The sequence below is a fragment of the Ascaphus truei genome, chromosome 1, assembly GCF_040206685.1.
Source record: "Ascaphus truei isolate aAscTru1 chromosome 1, aAscTru1.hap1, whole genome shotgun sequence".
Lineage (NCBI taxonomy): Eukaryota > Metazoa > Chordata > Amphibia > Anura > Ascaphidae > Ascaphus > Ascaphus truei.
In genome coordinates, this window is record NC_134483.1 from 312,527,632 (window position 1) to 312,545,853 (window position 18,222).

General features: G+C 46.0%; 1 protein-coding gene across 1 annotated transcript; it reads right to left on the bottom strand.

Annotated features, from left to right (window-relative positions):
• Positions 1-3,718: 3,718 nt before the first annotated feature.
• On the bottom strand, positions 3,719-13,501 carry POMK (protein O-mannose kinase). Its single transcript, XM_075605350.1, has 3 exons — positions 13,200-13,501; positions 8,701-9,015; positions 3,719-6,448 (listed from the first exon to the last, which is right to left on the bottom strand). Exons 2-3 carry the CDS (start codon positions 8,983-8,985, stop codon positions 5,675-5,677), a joined length of 1,059 nt encoding a protein of 352 aa, XP_075461465.1. The 5' UTR covers positions 8,986-9,015; positions 13,200-13,501; the 3' UTR covers positions 3,719-5,674.
• Between the last annotated feature and the right edge of the window lie 4,721 nt (positions 13,502-18,222).

Below are 18,222 nucleotides of genomic sequence, written 5' to 3' on the forward strand. Positions count from 1 at the left end.
CACGCAGGCACAGGATTTAAAGCAAATCAACAGTTTTTATGGACAACGTATTACAAAAACAGTATAAATGCGCCATTACAGCTGGATAGTATGTTTCATGTGGTGCTAATCTGTTTAACTATAGCTTGAGTCACTAAGGGATGCTCGCGTTAATAGGAAAGCTGGCTCTCTTGATCTTTACTCCCAGGGACAAGCTTCAACAGTCTTTGGTTTGCTAGTATGATGTCAGCTTCCTATTTTGCCAGTTTGCATCAATGTATGAAGGTGCTTAGCATTATATGTGCTGCACTATTCCTGAGAAGTTTAGGTACTTTCATTGTTTCTGGCGAAGAGCGGCAATTCAAGTGGGTCGTTACCCCCTATTTTACATAGGATGAAGCAAGGTGTCTCCAACCCTCATTAATTACAGATCCGGGGGCTCCCTGCTTCTGAAGTTACTAACTAGCTGCTCCTGCTCGCTAGGTGGGGTTCATATAATGGCTGGTTTTCAAAGCGCCCGCGTCCTGCGGGTCAATAGGAAGCTGTGATGTCATCTGGTGTGGCTTCCTATTGACCCACATAATGTTGGCGGTTTAAACTTGCAGGAGATACTGGCAGCACCAGCAGAGGTCTGTATCTTGAGAAGCAGGGGGACCCCAGAGCTGAAATTAATGGGTTCAGCTCCAGAGACTTCCTGCCTCAAACCTATGGGGGAAAAAAAATGTTAAATACATTTTTTTTAAATGGCCCGTTTGGATTGCTCCTTGGTAGGCGGGGTTGCTCTACACTAGATTATAATGGATTTAACATTTACCCCTGTAAATGGCATACTTATCATTTATCTTTGCGATATGCAAATCCTCTGCTTTCGTGACTTATTACCACTCAAATAAAACATTGCAAATGAAAATGTTTGCTCAGCTTCACGGAGCAAATTGTGTCATCTTGATACAGGTCCACTGGAGTTCATTGAATGGATTATATGTTTTAGCACCAGCAACAGCTTAATAACAAATATGTATTATTCCTGTAGACTTTAAACCACTTAAAAAAAAAAATATATATATATATATAAAAGTAAATATTTTTAACGGCAGAATGTTAATTAACTATTTTAAGCAGATTTCGGGGTTTGCTATTTCTCAGTGATTCTGGGTGGATCTTGTTGCCCTGAGAACCATGCTTCAGTTTCAGGCTTTTCTTCAAGCATGTGTCCCAATAATCTGCAATGTTCAGCAACCTTCCTAAGGCTGCGCTTATAGTGCCCGTGACGGCGACACAATGTCGCTCCAAAACAAAACAATGGACTCCGTCGCAAGCGCTTATAGTAAGCGCTAGTGCGACCAAAAATTTGGAAGCCGGGGAAATTTGATTTTTCAGAGACTGTCGGCACATGTGACTGTCTCTGAACCAATCAATGACCCCGTCGCTGAAAGTTAAATTAGAAGTTTCACGGGTGGCAACGGGTGATGTCATCAGTCGCGTCGCCAGCACTATAAGCGCGGGCTAAGAGCTTTCAGCTTCCTGCCTTTCCAAATGTTCACCAAACATCAATATGGAGAAAGAAACAAACACTTAACAAAACAATACCACTAAGGCCCATCTTCAATATAGTCCGAAGCAGTCGCATTAGTTTGAATATCCCCATTAAAAATGTTTTTAAATCTCAACAGACGCTTCAGATTATATAGAACAGGGGTGACCAGTTCCAGTACTCAAGGGCTGTCAACAGGTCTTCAGGATATCCCTGCTTCAGCACAGGTGGCTCAGTCATTGTGACTGAGCCACCTGTGCTGAAGCAGGGACATCCTGAAAACCTCACCAATTGGTGGCCCTTGAGGACTGGAGTTGGCCTCCCTTGATATAGAATGTCCCCTTTAATCTCCAGCTGTTTAAAAAAGGTTAAGTTATAGAAGGGATTTCACTCTTTGGCTCTGTAGAAGCACCCCAGTTTGGCACCTCACCTCTTAGAAGTGGGGTAGCTTTATTATAGAGGGTCACTCACACCTTATTCTTTAACCACCTTTTATGAAGGACAATCAGATATTATGAACATGGATTTTTGAGGAAGTCTAAACTTTTCAGCATTCACAAGTACAATACAGCGAGTAGGCAATGTTCCTTAGGCCGTGCGTATAGTGCCCGCGACGGGCGACGTCGCCCAAAAACAAATGCATTGTCACCGCCGCGTGCACTTATAGTAAGCGCGACGGCAACAATGCGACGTCGCGTCGCAAATTTTGGTAGCTGACAATATTTAATTTTTCAAGGGCTGTCGCCTCATGTGACAACCCCTGAACCAAGCAAATGCCAGTACGCCCGCGACGCTGCTGCAAAACAAAATATAATTTTCGCTAGCGGCGACGGCGACGTCACCCGTCCCGGGCACTATACGCGCAGCTTTAGTTGACAGAGTTTGGGTCTCATTACCAACAGGAAGAAATTGCAGCCATTAACCAACTTTGGTTTCTGGTATCTGCTGATCTTATTTGGGGTATAACCAAACGATTTTCATTCATGTGTAAGTCAGACCCTCCAACATTTGGAAAAGGAAAATTGGCTCACTTTATATGCTACAGTGTGGGATAAACTAGCTTTCAAGCAAGTGATACCTCCTTAGAAGGCACTGTAACGTAAGCAATTTACTATACACAAAAATCATATTGCCAATAAAAAAAAGTGTATATATATATATATATATAGCAAATGGAAATATATATATATATATATATATATATATATATATATATATATACACACATAAATAATAGTAATGGTAATAAAATTACTCCTCTCTAGCTCATCGTTAGAAATACATCTTTTTAGAAAGGTATACAGGGATATAACTAATAAGTAAACATGGGAAGGATGTTGATCCAGGGAGCAATCTGATTGACAATATTTGGAGTCAAGAAGGAATTTATTTTTGCCCTTATGAGATCAGATGAAATTTCACTGGGTTTTTTTGTTTGCCTTCCTCCGGATCAATATACTATAGGTACGAATATAGGATAAAGTATCTGTCGTCTAAATTTAGCATAGGTTGAAGCTGATGTACATATGTCTTTTTCCAACTTCATCTACTATGTAACTGTGTCAGCCATCCAACCCCAGCTGCTTTCATTAGCTGAAGGCTCGGCGTCTGAACCACTAGCAGAAATAGGTATCGCTGGATTGAAACCTTTGCATGCCCAATGACATTGCTTCCCCCATCAGGAGGTCTGGCACATCATGGGCGTTTTGCCCGTTTGCTAGAAGAGATCGCGTTCAGCGCTGCACATGCAATCTTAATGGAGGACGTAACGGATCAGGTGTACGAAACGGATCAGGTGTTCGCGCCGAGGTCTCTCTGGCACTCAAAGGGTTAATAGGTACATGACAAACCCATGCACAGTAACTGCTAAATAGTTACAGTTAGAGGGTATGTTATGCAAATGTGAAATAACATTTACTAATTCCTTAGGATATGATTGTGATTTACTGCTCTCAATCATAACATCCTTTTGACAGTACAGAAAGAAAATAGCCAGTTATATAGCATACTTAAGATATCCACATGTATATTTCAGACTTTCATGTCAGCACAGAGCCTGCCATTGGAACCAGTAGTTTTCCAACTAATAATGTTATTTTATTATTTTAATTCTCATACTGAATAAAAGGAGACATTAAAAAGTGCTTAAATCGCTTTAATTTGTCTAAGCTTTAAAAAAAAAAAAAAAAAAAAATGTTTCACCGCATACATTTTCTTTTTTTAATGATAATTGTTGCTGCTTTATTATGGGTATTATTGATTGTATCAAACTGTTTAGGACAGATTTAATTTTGTCTGTGAAATAAATCTATCGCACCACCACCAATAAATACAGCAGCAAAACAGCCAAACCCTGTTTTTTTTAATCAGATGAATAGTATTAGATGATAGTTACTGTGTTTATTTCCCTCCCCACTCTTTATCCGCTTTTGGAGGAGTTTTAATGTATTAACCGTCCTTGGGTTGCTATAGCAACCATTTACAAAAGCACAGCACTTCCTCTTTCCAAATAGGCGACCGTAGTGTCAGTCCTGGGAAGAGGGATCTTTGCCGATCGACCACAGGTAAACGGATCGATCGACAGCTTAGGTAATTACATTTCCTTAAAGGGAAGCAACTGCTGCATCTATTTTAAAAAAAAAAATGCAAAAGTGTATTTCCTTTAAGTGGTATTGTGAAATCCACATTCAATCATTTTAATAAAAACATAGTACAAGTAGCAAAAAAAAAAAAAAAAAAATCATTATTTGATACAAGTTAGTAACACAAACTATATCACACAGAAAGTATTTGTCAAATACAATTGTAAAGTTTACAACCAAACAGCAGAAAAAAGAAAAAAAAAATCCCTACTTACCACATAAAATTGAAAATAGTTACAAAAACCATATTTGTCTTGGAGTTAGCTAAATATCATTACAGATTCAGATACTTTTCAATAGGCTGCTATGAAAGTTCTTCACGTAACATACATACATAACATATGTACATAACATACATAACATCGAATAACAAAGCCTCTAAAACAGAATTGTGCAAACTGGGGAGCGCGCAAGATTTTCTGGGGGGGAGGGGCGCGGCGCTTACAAAGGTCCTGTACTTTTCTCCACAACATTTAAATTAAATGCTGGGGGAGCATACAAGGCCTCTGTAACTCTCTTACCTGCTCTACGGCGACGCAGTGTCATGGCAACCCAACGCCACCCATGCCAGGAAGTGGGTAAGGGTGGGGCGCAAACAGAAAAGTTTGCACACCCCTGCTCTAAAATAGACTCTTGTTGTTAATTATAGTTACACAGTCATAAATGCAAGAGGTAGCCAGACTCTTCTTTAAATGTATATACAAAGACTTACAGGCATACCCAGCATTAACGTACGCAATGGGTCCAGAGCATGTATGTAAAGCGAAAATGTACTTAAAGTGAAGCACTACCTTTTTTCGCTTCGGTAGAGGTAAGGAGCCGCTATTGCTGTTCAAGGATGTGCCTGTGTCTTACTCACAGGCGCATGCGCGAGCTGCCGCTGTTCAGGACGTTCCTGTGTCCTACTCACAGGCGCATGCGTGAGCTGCCATTTTCCAATTGGGCGAGGGGAATCAGCGCATCACAACTACGGCGGTCTGTAGGGCTGAGTAAGTGTCTGTACTTGCGAAGCGAGCGTACGGAGACAGGGGAATGGTGCTATTGTAAATATGTCCGTACTCACGAGTCAGTAAAGTGAAGGTCCGTATAGCGGGGTATGCCAGTATACAAAAAAAGAGACTTGCGAAGTCTTCAGAGCCAACATACAAAGACTCACAATGGTCCGTTAAAAAAAAGACTATTTCTACATGCACAAGAAATCAAAATTCTGCCAAATACACAAATTGTAAAAAAAAAAGTAGCAACCTTGCTACAATCAACATTAAGAACCTAAGTGGAGCAATAGCAGGAGCATGCTGTGTTTTTATTTATTTTCAACACTTAGTGCATTATTTCTGCAGGGATTTACGTGTTTTCCTACCCAAGTTCACTCTTAAGAAGAACAATAAATATTAGCATACAGTCTTTCTACATTTGTTGTTGGGCCAGAGGTGAAAATAACCGGAATCCTAAAAAACAGCTTTGTAAGAATTGTACGTTCCTTTTACTTTTCAATATATACAGTCCCCCCGCAATAATTTCACAGCATGTCTCTTGTTTCAGACCCAGCCATCTCTTTCACCAGCAATGCCAGGACCCTTCTGTAAGTGTCCAACACTGTCTGAGCAGAGGGCCTGTCAGAGGAGTTCTTTTTCCCACACTCCGAGTGGATGTCAAACAGATGGAACCTGACGATGTCACTGCCTTCCACATGACCCAGGAGGTGATCCGTCACGGCGGGGATCTTCCAGATGTCAGTCTTCTCGTCGTACAGGGGCATGAGGTCATCTGCAAACTCCACATCGGGCCCATGGGGCCACCGTTGTTCAGGAGCAACAAATGGCCCTACAATTTCTCTTTGGCCACACTTGACCAAAATGCCTGTATCGTGATCCACTACAGGCAAGGCGTCCAGATCATTGGCCACCACACGGAAGTCACTTGTCAGCAGGTACTGTGACAGCACCTTGTTCAAGTCATTGGAATCACACATGACCAAGGTACCCTGGGGGCTATTGTGCAGATAGTTGATGATGTTCACATAGTCTATTGCAAGCCTAAAGCGATTCTGCCAAGTGTTGAAGCTTTGGTACTTGGGGAGACCGAAGGTTTTATCCAAGTCTCTCAGGGATCCCAGTGGGTGGTATTCAGTCAGTATACTGTCATTTTCCTCACAATAACCAAGAAGTGTCACCACGTGTCTGCTCTGCAGGGACTGGAGCATTCGTAACCCGTGAAGGAAGTCATCTCGCAGGGCTGGCGACGTGAGCTGAGAAACTGCAACTTTCATTTCTTTCCACTCAGACAGGAATACCTGCGATAAAAAAAAGAGCAAAACTCAACAACAACCAGATAGCACTGCATAGGGTGTTATTATTTGGATTGTTCATGGAGAAAACAAAATGCTCTTTGAAGGTTGCAACACAATGGAACGGATTAATGGAACAACATTAAATTCTGCATGGATGTAATGGTTATATAAAAACTTTGAAGACATTTAGATGTCTGTAGATACCTGTATTATCTGTAAAACCAAGGAAAAGCTAAATATATGAACTACCTAAAACAAGAAACAAAGATGTCCAGAGCAACATCCAATGTGACAAAAATACACAGTGAAATACATACACACATATATATATATATATATATATATATATATATATATATATATATATATATATATATATATATACACATATATATATATCTTGAAAAAAAGGGTAATTTAGTAAACCCTTTGGCCAAAGCGTATAAGCCTGCGAGCCACTTTCAAGGCATGACCATAATATCGCAGGCCCTAACACTAACTGGTTAAAATCCATATTTACCTCTATAATTAGGGGAAGGATGAACCTGGCATTGAACCTGTCGCAACCAGCTGCATGAAAAGAAAACCTGCTTACTTGGACAGCGGAGAGGGGCGAACTACCTCCTGCATTTATGACTGTGTAACTATAATTAACAACCAGATTCTGATAACTGACATTAAACCCAAAAATGTCTTATATTGTGACTGAGGAAAAATAAAATCTCCCTTGAAATGATAGTTATAGATAATTAATAATCCTAATAAAATCAATCAAATGTATAAGAAAGTGCAGGACCGAATGGTTTTGAAGTAGCAATCCCCACCCCCATAATCCCCCCCAATCCGTGGTCCGCTGATCTCCAGAGGCCCTCCAGTTCCCAAGATATTTGGGATAAAACAAAAGCATAAGGCTGTGGAGACACGGATATCGAGTTGGGACATCATCTTCCAATGCAGTGTGGCTCTCGGTTGAGTGCCAGAGCAAAGGCTGATCCCAGCTCCCATTTAGTGCAACATAAATACCTGAGGAACAAAGGGACCCGTTCCGGAAGGCCCTGTTTTAATTCATTAACACAAGTGTAAGGGGAAATCAAAATAAAATGAACAGTGCAGATTGCAGTTTGCAAGAAAACAATTAGTTACCACAGCTATGTAAGACTGCGCTTATAGTGCCGGCGAATTGCATTGATGCCGTCGCGTGTGCTTATAGTGGACGCGACGGAGCGATGGCGCTACCAAAATCCTTGTAATTACTAGAATTTGATTTTGCAGAGACTGTCTCCCCATGTGACTGCCTCTAAGCCAATCACATAGCCCCTCTGCCTTCCCCCTTGCTCTTGTCTACGCCCCTCTGCCTCCCCCCTTGCTGATCTTCACTCCCATTGTAGCCAGCGACGTCTCCAAACCGGATTACAACTTTCGCAATGGCGACGTCATCGGTCACGTCGCCGGCTCTATAAGCGCAGCCTAAGTGTAACCCTCCTTTCAGGAATGTCTACGGAGTGATGGACTGGCCACACTGGGCATTGACTGAACCCGTTACAGGGTTCTTATGATTGGGTATCAGAAGGATGACACACAAGAGGAGAAATCAAGAGGAAAATATGGGTCTGGATGTAAGTGAATGTGTCAGAGCTGCTGCAGAGGGGAAACTGGGAAGAAATCCCAGCCCCAGGCAGACGGACAGTGTGGTGTCGGAGCATTCCATCTCCAGACTGAGGAATGACTAGAAGTGCCCTAGCAGGGAGTGCGGTAGTGCTATCCCGCCAAACAAGAGGGTCTGGTACAGTGAGTACTGTGGATGAAAAAGAGTCCAGAGGATCGCCCTACAAACCTGCGGTACCTTTTATGTACACACAAATATCTCATGTCAACTATACCTTTTTAAAGTACAGGCCTGCAACTATAACTCTCCTTACTACATCAACGAGCTCCACCGCCGTGCCGGCAAAGGGATAGTATTTAGGACATTGTGGGACACTAATGCAGCACTAGCTACACGTCAGGATCCTGTGTGTGTACTATACTATCTGTGGGTTATCTGGGGTCCTCCGAACCGAGGGTCACTAAACGGACAGATTGTGTGACTTCACAACTATATTCCTATAAAGCATTGTTGCCTCAAAAGACACATGCGCTTCGTGTTGTCTGAACAGTTTCATTCCAATACAGGGGCGGTGGACACAGGCCCCCACCCCAGTTGGTGTATATCTGAGGGAAAGAACGAGTGGTTTCATAAGTTTGCAAGAACGGACCTTTTTAACGACTCCTTCACCCACGAGCTTCAGTTTTCGGACTTCCTTTTTGATGGCCTCACAGGACAGCCAGGGAGTACAATTCTTCATGACTCCCATCTTGAAGTAGCCCTGGGGACAAACACTGGAACTCACGAGGCCGAATCTCGATGACACGTAGACATGGTCAAGGTAAACGTAGAGGATGACATTAATGAACACGACCGTGAGGAGGAGCAGAAGCAGGACCATCAGAAGACAATTCACGCTGCCACCTTTTCTGCTGCCATGATGTTTTCTTTCCATCCTGCTTTGCCTTGGAGACCATGTAACATCCTAAAACACAAACACACATACGGGACTGAAACAGCAGCTCGCCGCATGCTCTCCATTATTTACGACTTTGACCATTCTGATGTTAATTCAATTTAGGATGTTTTTAAGCTTATGTTGGAAATAGAAAATATTCTTAAAATAAGTTCACTTTTTAGAGGAGACAGTCTCACTATTGTTATAACCAGTGGTCTCAGACTTCAATAATGTCATTCTTTGAAATCAGAACTTTCAGAGAAATGCCTCTTTTTGGCCAAGAACACCACATTATAGGGTGCTTGGAAGTTGATATTGTTTCATTAGTGTAGTACAGAAGTGGCCAACTCAAGTCCTCAAGAGCCACCAACAGGTCAGGTTGTAAGGTTATCCCTGCTTCAGCACAGGATGCTCAGTCAACAACTGAGTCACTAATTAAGCCATGTGTACTGAAGCAGGGATAGCCTTAAAACCTGACATATTGGTGACACTTGAGGACTGGAGTTGGCCACCCCTGGTGTAATAGCTATAACACTTCAGGAGAAAGTCTAGATGATTTTACAGGTTAAGCTACCATTCATTATACTTAATGTCACTTTAATATAAGCCTTTGTGTATATTTGCACAGTGACTCCCTCTGTACCTGTACTAATTAGGCCATCACTACTGCAGTGTAGCAGTGATCTCTCCTGTTGAAAGTCGATTATTTTTGCAGAGAAATACACAAAATACAGGCACTGGCAAGAATGAAATTAAAAACAAAAGTGGATTTATTCATTCCATAGAACAACAAAGTATGCATAAAGGTCTCTATTTACCTGGCACGGCTACCAGCCACTAAGGGATTTTTTTTCAGGAGAATGCAGCCATTTTGAAATATACATATAGCATTGAAATGCACTGGATGCATTTTACATTTTAAGTGATGGATGAGAACAAATCTGGAAGTTGTCTTCGGTCTGGATGCAGTATCCTACATGTGTTTCTTATTTAAAAATTAAATCAGTCGGGGGGGGGGAGAAGAGACACACGATTGGGGGGGGGGGGCGGGACACACGATTGGGGGGGGGCGAGACACACGATTGGGGGGGGGCGAGACACACGATTGGGGGGGCGAGACACACGATTGGGGGGGGGCGAGACACACGATTGGGGGGGGCGAGACACACGATTGGGGGGGGCGAGACACACGATTGGGGGGGGCGAGACACACGATTGGGGGGGCGAGACACAAGATTGGGGGGGGCGAGACACACGATTGGGGGGGCGAGACACACGATTGGGGGGGGCGAGACACACGATTGGGGGGGGCGAGACACACGATTGGGGGGGCGAGACACGATTGGGGGGGCGAGACACACGATTGGGGGGGCGAGACACACGATTGGGGGGGCGAGACACACGATTGGGGCTGGCGAGACACACGATTGGGGGGGGCGAGACACACGATTGGGGGGGGGCGAGACACACGATTGGGGGGGCGAGACACACGATTGGGGGGGCGAGACACACGATTGGGGGGGCGAGACACGATTGGGGGGGCGAGACACACGATTGGGGGGGGGCGAGACACACGATTGGGGGGGGCGAGACACACGATTGGGGGGGGCGAGACACACGATTGGGGGGGGGCGAGACACACGATTGGGGGGGGGGCGAGACACACGATTGGGGGGGGCGAGACACACGATTGGGGGGGGGCGAGACACACGATTGGGGGGGGGCGAGACACACGATTGGGGGGGGCGAGACACACGATTGGGGGGGCGAGACACACGATTGGGGGGGCGAGACACACGATTGGGGGGGGCGAGACACACGATTGGGGGGGGCGAGACACACGATTGGGGGGGGGCGAGACACACGATTGGGGGGGCGAGACACACGATTGGGGGGGCGAGACACACGATTGGGGGGGCGAGACACACGATTGGGGGGGCGAGACACACGATTGGGGGGGCGAGACACGATTGGGGGGGCGAGACACACGATTGGGGGGGCGAGACACGATTGGGGGGGCGAGACACACGATTGGGGGGGCGAGACACACGATTGGGGGGGCGAGACACACGATTGGGGGGGCGAGACACACGATTGGGGGGGCGAGACACACGATTGGGGGGGCGAGACACACGATTGGGGGGGCGAGACACACGATTGGGGGGGCGAGACACACGATTGGGGGGGCGAGACACACGATTGGGGGGGCGAGACACACGATTGGGGGGGCGAGACACACGATTGGGGGGGGCGAGACACACGATTGGGGGGGGCGAGACACACGATTGGGGGGGGCGAGACACACGATTGGGGGGGGCGAGACACACGATTGGGGGGGCGAGACACACGATTGGGGGGGCGAGACACACGATTGGGGGGGCGAGACACACGATTGGGGGGGCGAGACACACGATTGGGGGGGCGAGACACACGATTGGGGGGGCGAGACACACGATTGGGGGGGCGAGACACACGATTGGGGGGGCGAGACACACGATTGGGGGGGCGAGACACACGATTGGGGGGGCGAGACACACGATTGGGGGGGCGAGACACACGATTGGGGGGGCGAGACACACGATTGGGGGGGCGAGACACACGATTGGGGGGGCGAGACACACGATTGGGGGGGGTGAGACACGATTGGGGGGGGTGAGACACACGATTGGGGGGGGGGTGAGACACACGATTGGGGGGGTGAGACACACGATTGGGGGGGTGAGACACACGATTGGGGGGTGAGACACACGATTGGGGGGGTGAGACACACGATTGGGGGGGTGAGACACACGATTGGGGGGGTGAGACACACGATTGGGGGGGTGAGACACACGATTGGGGGGGTGAGACACGATTGGGGGGGTGAGACACGATTGGGGGGGTGACACACGATTGGGGGGGTGACACACGATTGGGGGGGTGACACACGATTGGGGGGGTGACACACGATTGGGGGGGTGACACACGATTGGGGGGGTGACACACGATTGGGGGGGTGACACACGATTGGGGGGGTGACACACGATTGGGGGGGTGACACACGATTGGGGGGGTGACACACGATTGGGGGGGGTGACACACGATTGGGGGGGTGACACACGATTGGGGGGGTGACACACGATTGGGGGGGTGACACACGATTGGGGGGGTGACACACGATTGGGGGGGGTGACACACGATTGGGGGGGGTGACACACGATTGGGGGGGTGACACACGATTGGGGGGGTGACACACGATTGGGGGGGTGACACACGATTGGGGGGGTGACACACGATTGGGGGGGTGACACACGATTGGGGGGGTGACACACGATTGGGGGGTGACACACGATTGGGGGGGTGACACACGATTGGGGGGGTGACACACGATTGGGGGGGTGACACACGATTGGGGGGGTGACACGATTGGGGGGTGACACACGATTGGGGGGGGTGAGACACGATTGGGGGGTGAGACACACGTTAGGGGGGGTGAGACACGATTGGGGGGGTGAGACACACGTTAGGGGGGGTGAGACACGATTGGGGGGTGAGACACGCAGGGCGGGGCGCAGAGGGGACAGGCAGACGCAGGGCGGGGCACGGAGGGGACAGGCCAACGCAGGGGGCGGAAGGGACATGTGAGGAGGCTGTAATAGACTGATGTCGTACAGGGCACCGAATTTGCAAAAGTCAGGCCTTCGAAATATCAGGAGGTGGCTATTTCTTTTGAAAAGAAGTTCTCACCTGGATACACAGAAGCATTATGCTAGGATAGTTAATATATCTTTATGTTATGAAACCATTCCATTATTGGTGGGTACAAGTGCAATGTAATGAATTATACAAGACAGCTTGTTTTTTGGTTGCACGCATATTTTGAATACATATCACACAAGCCAGATAACTTCCCATTGTCTTATGAAATAAACCCCCCAGAGGATTACTAGCTCCCACTGCCAGTGCAACATGTGCTGTACACTAAACAAATGCTGTACATGAAATAGATTTTGGGGGGCAACCTGCTCCAATCCATGATACTTGTTAATGTCGCTTTACAATAAGCCCTTGTATATACATATATATATATATATATATATATATATATATACATACATACACACACACACACACACACACACACACACACACACACACACACACACACACACACACACACACACACACACACACACACACACACACACACACACACACGTCTTGTGACTTACCCTTGCAGCTTAGTCCCTCTCCCCCTTGCTCCTGTCTACAGCAGGGCAGTGAGTGAAGCTGAAGCCATGCAAAGCATTGTCTTCCTCATGTGGTTTCATGAGCTGCTATTCTCCTCTTATTCTCATTATATGTTCGTGTTTGGGGTTTCCTGCCTCGCCTGCTTACATAATCTATCACACTATCCGTGTTTCTAGCTGTCTCTTCTCTTTAAGATTCCCTCTCCAGCTGACACTATTCCCGTCTCATTAATAACATCCTGTGTCAGAGTAACACAGGGACATGCTGTGGAAATATCCTCATGTTCATTCACAACTACATACAAAATCTTAGGCGCCCTCTACTGCTTTGGAGCGTATTTTTCTCTTTCTCCCCTTTCTCTTTAATTTTTGTCCTGTCACGTGTGTCTCTCTTTACATATACAGGCAGTCCTCGGTTATCCGACACAATGTGTTACTCAAAATGGCGTTGGATAGCGAAACGTCTTAAAGCGAAACACGTTTTCCCATAGGAACACTGTTTAAATGAAAGGTTCCGTTCCTGAAGGCATTTTTAACACTAAAATACACCAAATATTTTATGCACGCAATAAGATACGCAGCACACACATACATTATATAGTGTTTATACTGTATTATATATATATATATATATATATATATATATATATATATATATATATATATAATATAACAAAATATAATAATATATTATATAGTATAATATATTATATATATATATTATTTACACATAAACAACTTTGCAAAGCGTTGGATAAGCCGTTTTGGCGTTGTAAAAATGAACATAGGTATGCATTGCAGAGCGTTGTATAAGCCATTCGTTGTAAAGCGAACCATTGTAAAATGAGGACTGCCTGTATATTCAGATATGCATGTGTAGAAATATAGTGACATAATAATATAACAAAAGGATAAAGAATTCACACATTAGTATTACAAGAATAAGGAAATCATCAGTAAACTGAAGAAGTAGTTTAGTGATAAATAATGTCACTGCCGTAGAAGTAGGTAAAGCCAGTGTTCAAATGCCACTGTCAGCGTGTGACCTTGGGCAAGTCACTTTATCCCCCCTGTGCCTCTGGCATTACAATAAGGCCTTGTCCAGGGTGGCGCTGAGCGGGCGGGTGCGCGCATGCTGGCCGCGATGGAACACATTGTTGCAATGTGTGTGGCCAGCGTGAGCGAGCGCATGCGCGGCGCTTAGCTGCTTGTAGAGCAAGCAACATTACATTTGCCGCTCGCAAGTGCGTCACGTGAGCGGTTCGCCCACGTCGCTCCGTGACCGCACCCCCAGACGAGCGTGCACCTAGTCGGCCACAAATCGCCCGGCCGAGCAGGGCGCAGCGCACGAGCGCCAGTGCGACTGCTCCCTGCCTGGCCGCAGCTTTAGATTATCTCGACACAACACCCTATATAAAATGGCGCTCCAACATGATTATGATGTAATATGATGTAATATGATTATAATGTATGGTGAATAATATCCACTTGATAATGTGATAATTATACACATGTACGTGATCCCTTTAAATCATAATAACATTTGTCTTCTGTGCCTCACGTGCTAATTGAGTTGTCTGGGCAGAACTTAGTTGAGTCAAGTGACTTAGACCTATATAGCTTCAGCAGGGACAGACTAGGGGAGCAGCCTACATGTAAAGAAGCCCATCTTTAAAGTGGCCCTTTTAAGTGGCATGCAGTATAGAGTTCAACAGGAGTGGACTCAGTGGACAACAGGACACTTTCTGACCCTGAATTCTGGATTTGAACTGTGCTGGAAAGCAGGACACTTTCTATCATAGACTTAAGAATATGCCGCTCTCTTCACTCTAGAGCAGGGGTGCATAAAGTTTTTTTTGGGGGGGGGGGGGGCACGGCTGTTACAGAGGCCCTGTGCTTCCCCGAAAGCATTTAAAATTAATGCCGGGGATCGCGTGAGGCCTCCGTAACCTTTTTCTTACTTTAAATTACCTTCCAGCGGAGCGTCTCCATGGCAACCCAGCTGCAAATGACGCCGGAGCCATGCAGGGGAGGGGGGGAGGGCGCGAGCCGAAGGGGAGAGGAGAAAGGAGGTCGCAGGTAGGAAACTTTAGCACCCCTGCTCTAGAGCGCCTCCACTCATAAATTGCACTTCACACAACTTCCACTTCATCCTTATCCTTACGTATTGTTCACTACCCAGTCCTCACTCACCTCTTAACACAAAACTATCACTACTATCACTGCAATGCCTCATATACTATTTATATTTGCTCTAACCTCACTTCTTATCAAACTAAACATCTTTCCAGCCTCATTATTCCTCTAACTCCATTCATATATTTCCATCTCCTTCCTTCTGCAATTCTCAGTTCACATGAACCCCTTTTGCTTCCTGTGCCCTCTGACACTACACAGCTATACCCCCTGCACTAAGACACCCCCTTCTAAATCCTCCCAACACATTCTCTTTCTTTCCATGCTTCTCCTCCTTGCTTCTGAGGATATCTCTTCCCAGCCCTGGTCCCTGCCTTATTTCTACATGCTCTCGACCTGTCCTCCCACTTGTAACTTCTACTCCTTCTGGTGTCAACCCCTCTAACCTCATTCCCATCCCCTGCCACCCTCCCTCCTCTCTCCCTTTCTCCTGTGCCCTTTGGAATGCTCGCTCCCTTTCTAACAAGTGCCTCTCTGTGCATGATTTCTTTATCTCTCACTCTCTGCTCCTCTTTGCTATAACTGGGACCTGGCTCACTCAGTCTGACTCTGCACTGGAAGCTGCCCTCTCTTATGGCGGCCTTTCTTTTTTCCCACACTCCGTGCCCTGATGGCAGGAGTGGAGGTGTGGGGCTCCTTCTCTCTATCTGCCGTTACCGAACCCTTCCTATTCCTCCCTCTTTCTTCTCCCCCCTTTGAGGATCACACTGTCCAGCTTTTTTCTCTTCCTATTCATGTGGCGGTCATTTATTGCCCTCCTACCTCTACTCGGCCCCCTTCAGTCTGTCTCACTTTGAATCCTGGCTCTCCTTTCTCCTCCGACTCCCCTGTTTTTCTCCTTGGGGACTTTAACTGCCATACTGAAGACCTCTCTCTCCCTTGCGCCTCCCACTTTAGCTCTCTAACCTCTTATTTTGGCCGTCACTAATGAGCCGCTGTCAGCACCCACAAGGATGGCCACTATCTAGACCTGGTTTTCACAAACCTTTTCTCCCGGATTTCTCCATTTTCCCCTTTCATCTCTGCTCATCTCATCTCATTCTCTCTCTCTCTTCGCCCCTTCTCCACCTCCCCCTCATATCTGAGACCTGTGCTCTATTAACCTACCAGCTTTTGATTCCACTTTACGCTCCTCCCTCTCCTTGCAGCTCCTCTCCAGATTCTGACAACCTGGTCAGGAACTACAACTCTGCCCTATCCTCCTCTCGATCTAGCTGCCCCTCTTTCTTTCTGCCGTTCTCGCCATTCTAACCCCAGACCCTGACTAAATTGCCACAAACGCATGCTGCGTTCCTGCACTCGTTACTCTGAACACCTCTAGAGGAAATCCCGCAACCTTCCTTCACTACAAATGTATGCTATCCTGTTCAACTCTGCCTTTTCCCAGGCTAAACAAAATTACTTTTCTTCACTATTCAACACGCACACGTCTAACCCACGCCATCTCTTCTCTGTCTTTGACTTCCTACTAAAACCACTATGTGCTACCTGGTTTTTCTTCCTCCATTTCATCTCAGGACTTTGCTGACTATTTCAAGAAAAAGGTGGAATCCATACGTCAAGAAATCCACTATGTATTCTCCCTCGGGGCTGCAGACAGGTTTCCCGAGGCCCAGGACTAGAGTTACGACTGGACCCTATCCTCCCCCCGTGTCGGGGGTCTTGTGAGACCCTCAATTACACACCTTGTGAGCCCCCTCTCTTCCAATGTATTTCTCTCCCCTCCGTCTTACTCTTACCCCCTCTCCTCTCATGAATTACCCCACTCTTACTCAATCTCACTTCCTCCATCCCCCCTCCTCACACATTCTCTTCCCACGGAAACACACACACACACACTATCCCCCTACCGCCCACACACAAAATACATACCAAAAAAACCCACTCCCCAAATACCAATAAAAATAAATAAATACATACAACCCCCTCAAATACATACATACTAACCACCCCACCTCCCAAATACATACATTAAACCACCTGACCCCCTAATAACAGAGAAGGAATTCGAATCAATAAAAACTTTTAGAATGTGAGTGCACATTCTAGTAATTCTTTTAAGCATTAAAACATGTATGAGAAACTTCTGTGGTTACAGCTTCTCACTGTGATGGTAGGGGTAGTTGGGGGACCTAATAAAGTGAAATCCCAGCTATTTACCTCTAAATCCATGTAACTTGGAAAGCTATGTAAGGCTTATTTCAGACAAATGTAATTTAATATCTGGGGGAGAACAGGGAATGTATTTCAAAGCCTGTATTCTTGATTCCCTGTAAATGCAATTCCCCAGTGAATCAACATTGTTCTGTGATGTGATCTGGGCTAGCTGTAATTATAAGTCCTGTCATTTACATAATTACTTTATGTCTGTATTTTAAGCCTGTTAGTCATTCCTCCAAGATTAAATACCTGGTATTGTGTGGTGATGGAATTAACATGCAAGAAAGTAAATTAGATATTCCACTATTACTGTAATTTCTAGGGAGAAAGACTAAGTAATTCACTCAGTTGAAGCTCTCCATAGAAATAGATCAGCACAAAGGTAGGGGATTAGTTAAATTAATCAGTTATCAGGTCTGAGCCCCAGGCACTGTTTCTCTTGGCTGGCTGCCTTGCTCAATGTTAAAGGATAGCCACCAAAGGGTATATAAGGAACACTGCTCATCAGTGCATCTGAAGTCCACTCTGGGAAGGAGTGTAGAGAGGGCCATCTGAGAGACACTCTGGGAAGGAGTGTGGAGTTGGACTGTGACCAGCTAGAGGTTCATATCAGAGTGGCTGCTGTGTGCAGCACTCTGATATCCTGAAG

Bases quoted from the DNA above. Each gene is read 5' to 3' on its own strand.
- POMK (XM_075605350.1), bottom strand. From the start codon at position 8,985: ATGGAAAGAAAACATCATGGCAGCAGAAAAGGTGGCAGCGTGAATTGT. The intron at 6,449-8,700 runs GTCCGTTCTTGC...TTTTTATCGCAG, and splicing joins GTGAAGGAGTCGTTAAAAAG to GTATTCCTGTCTGAGTGGAA.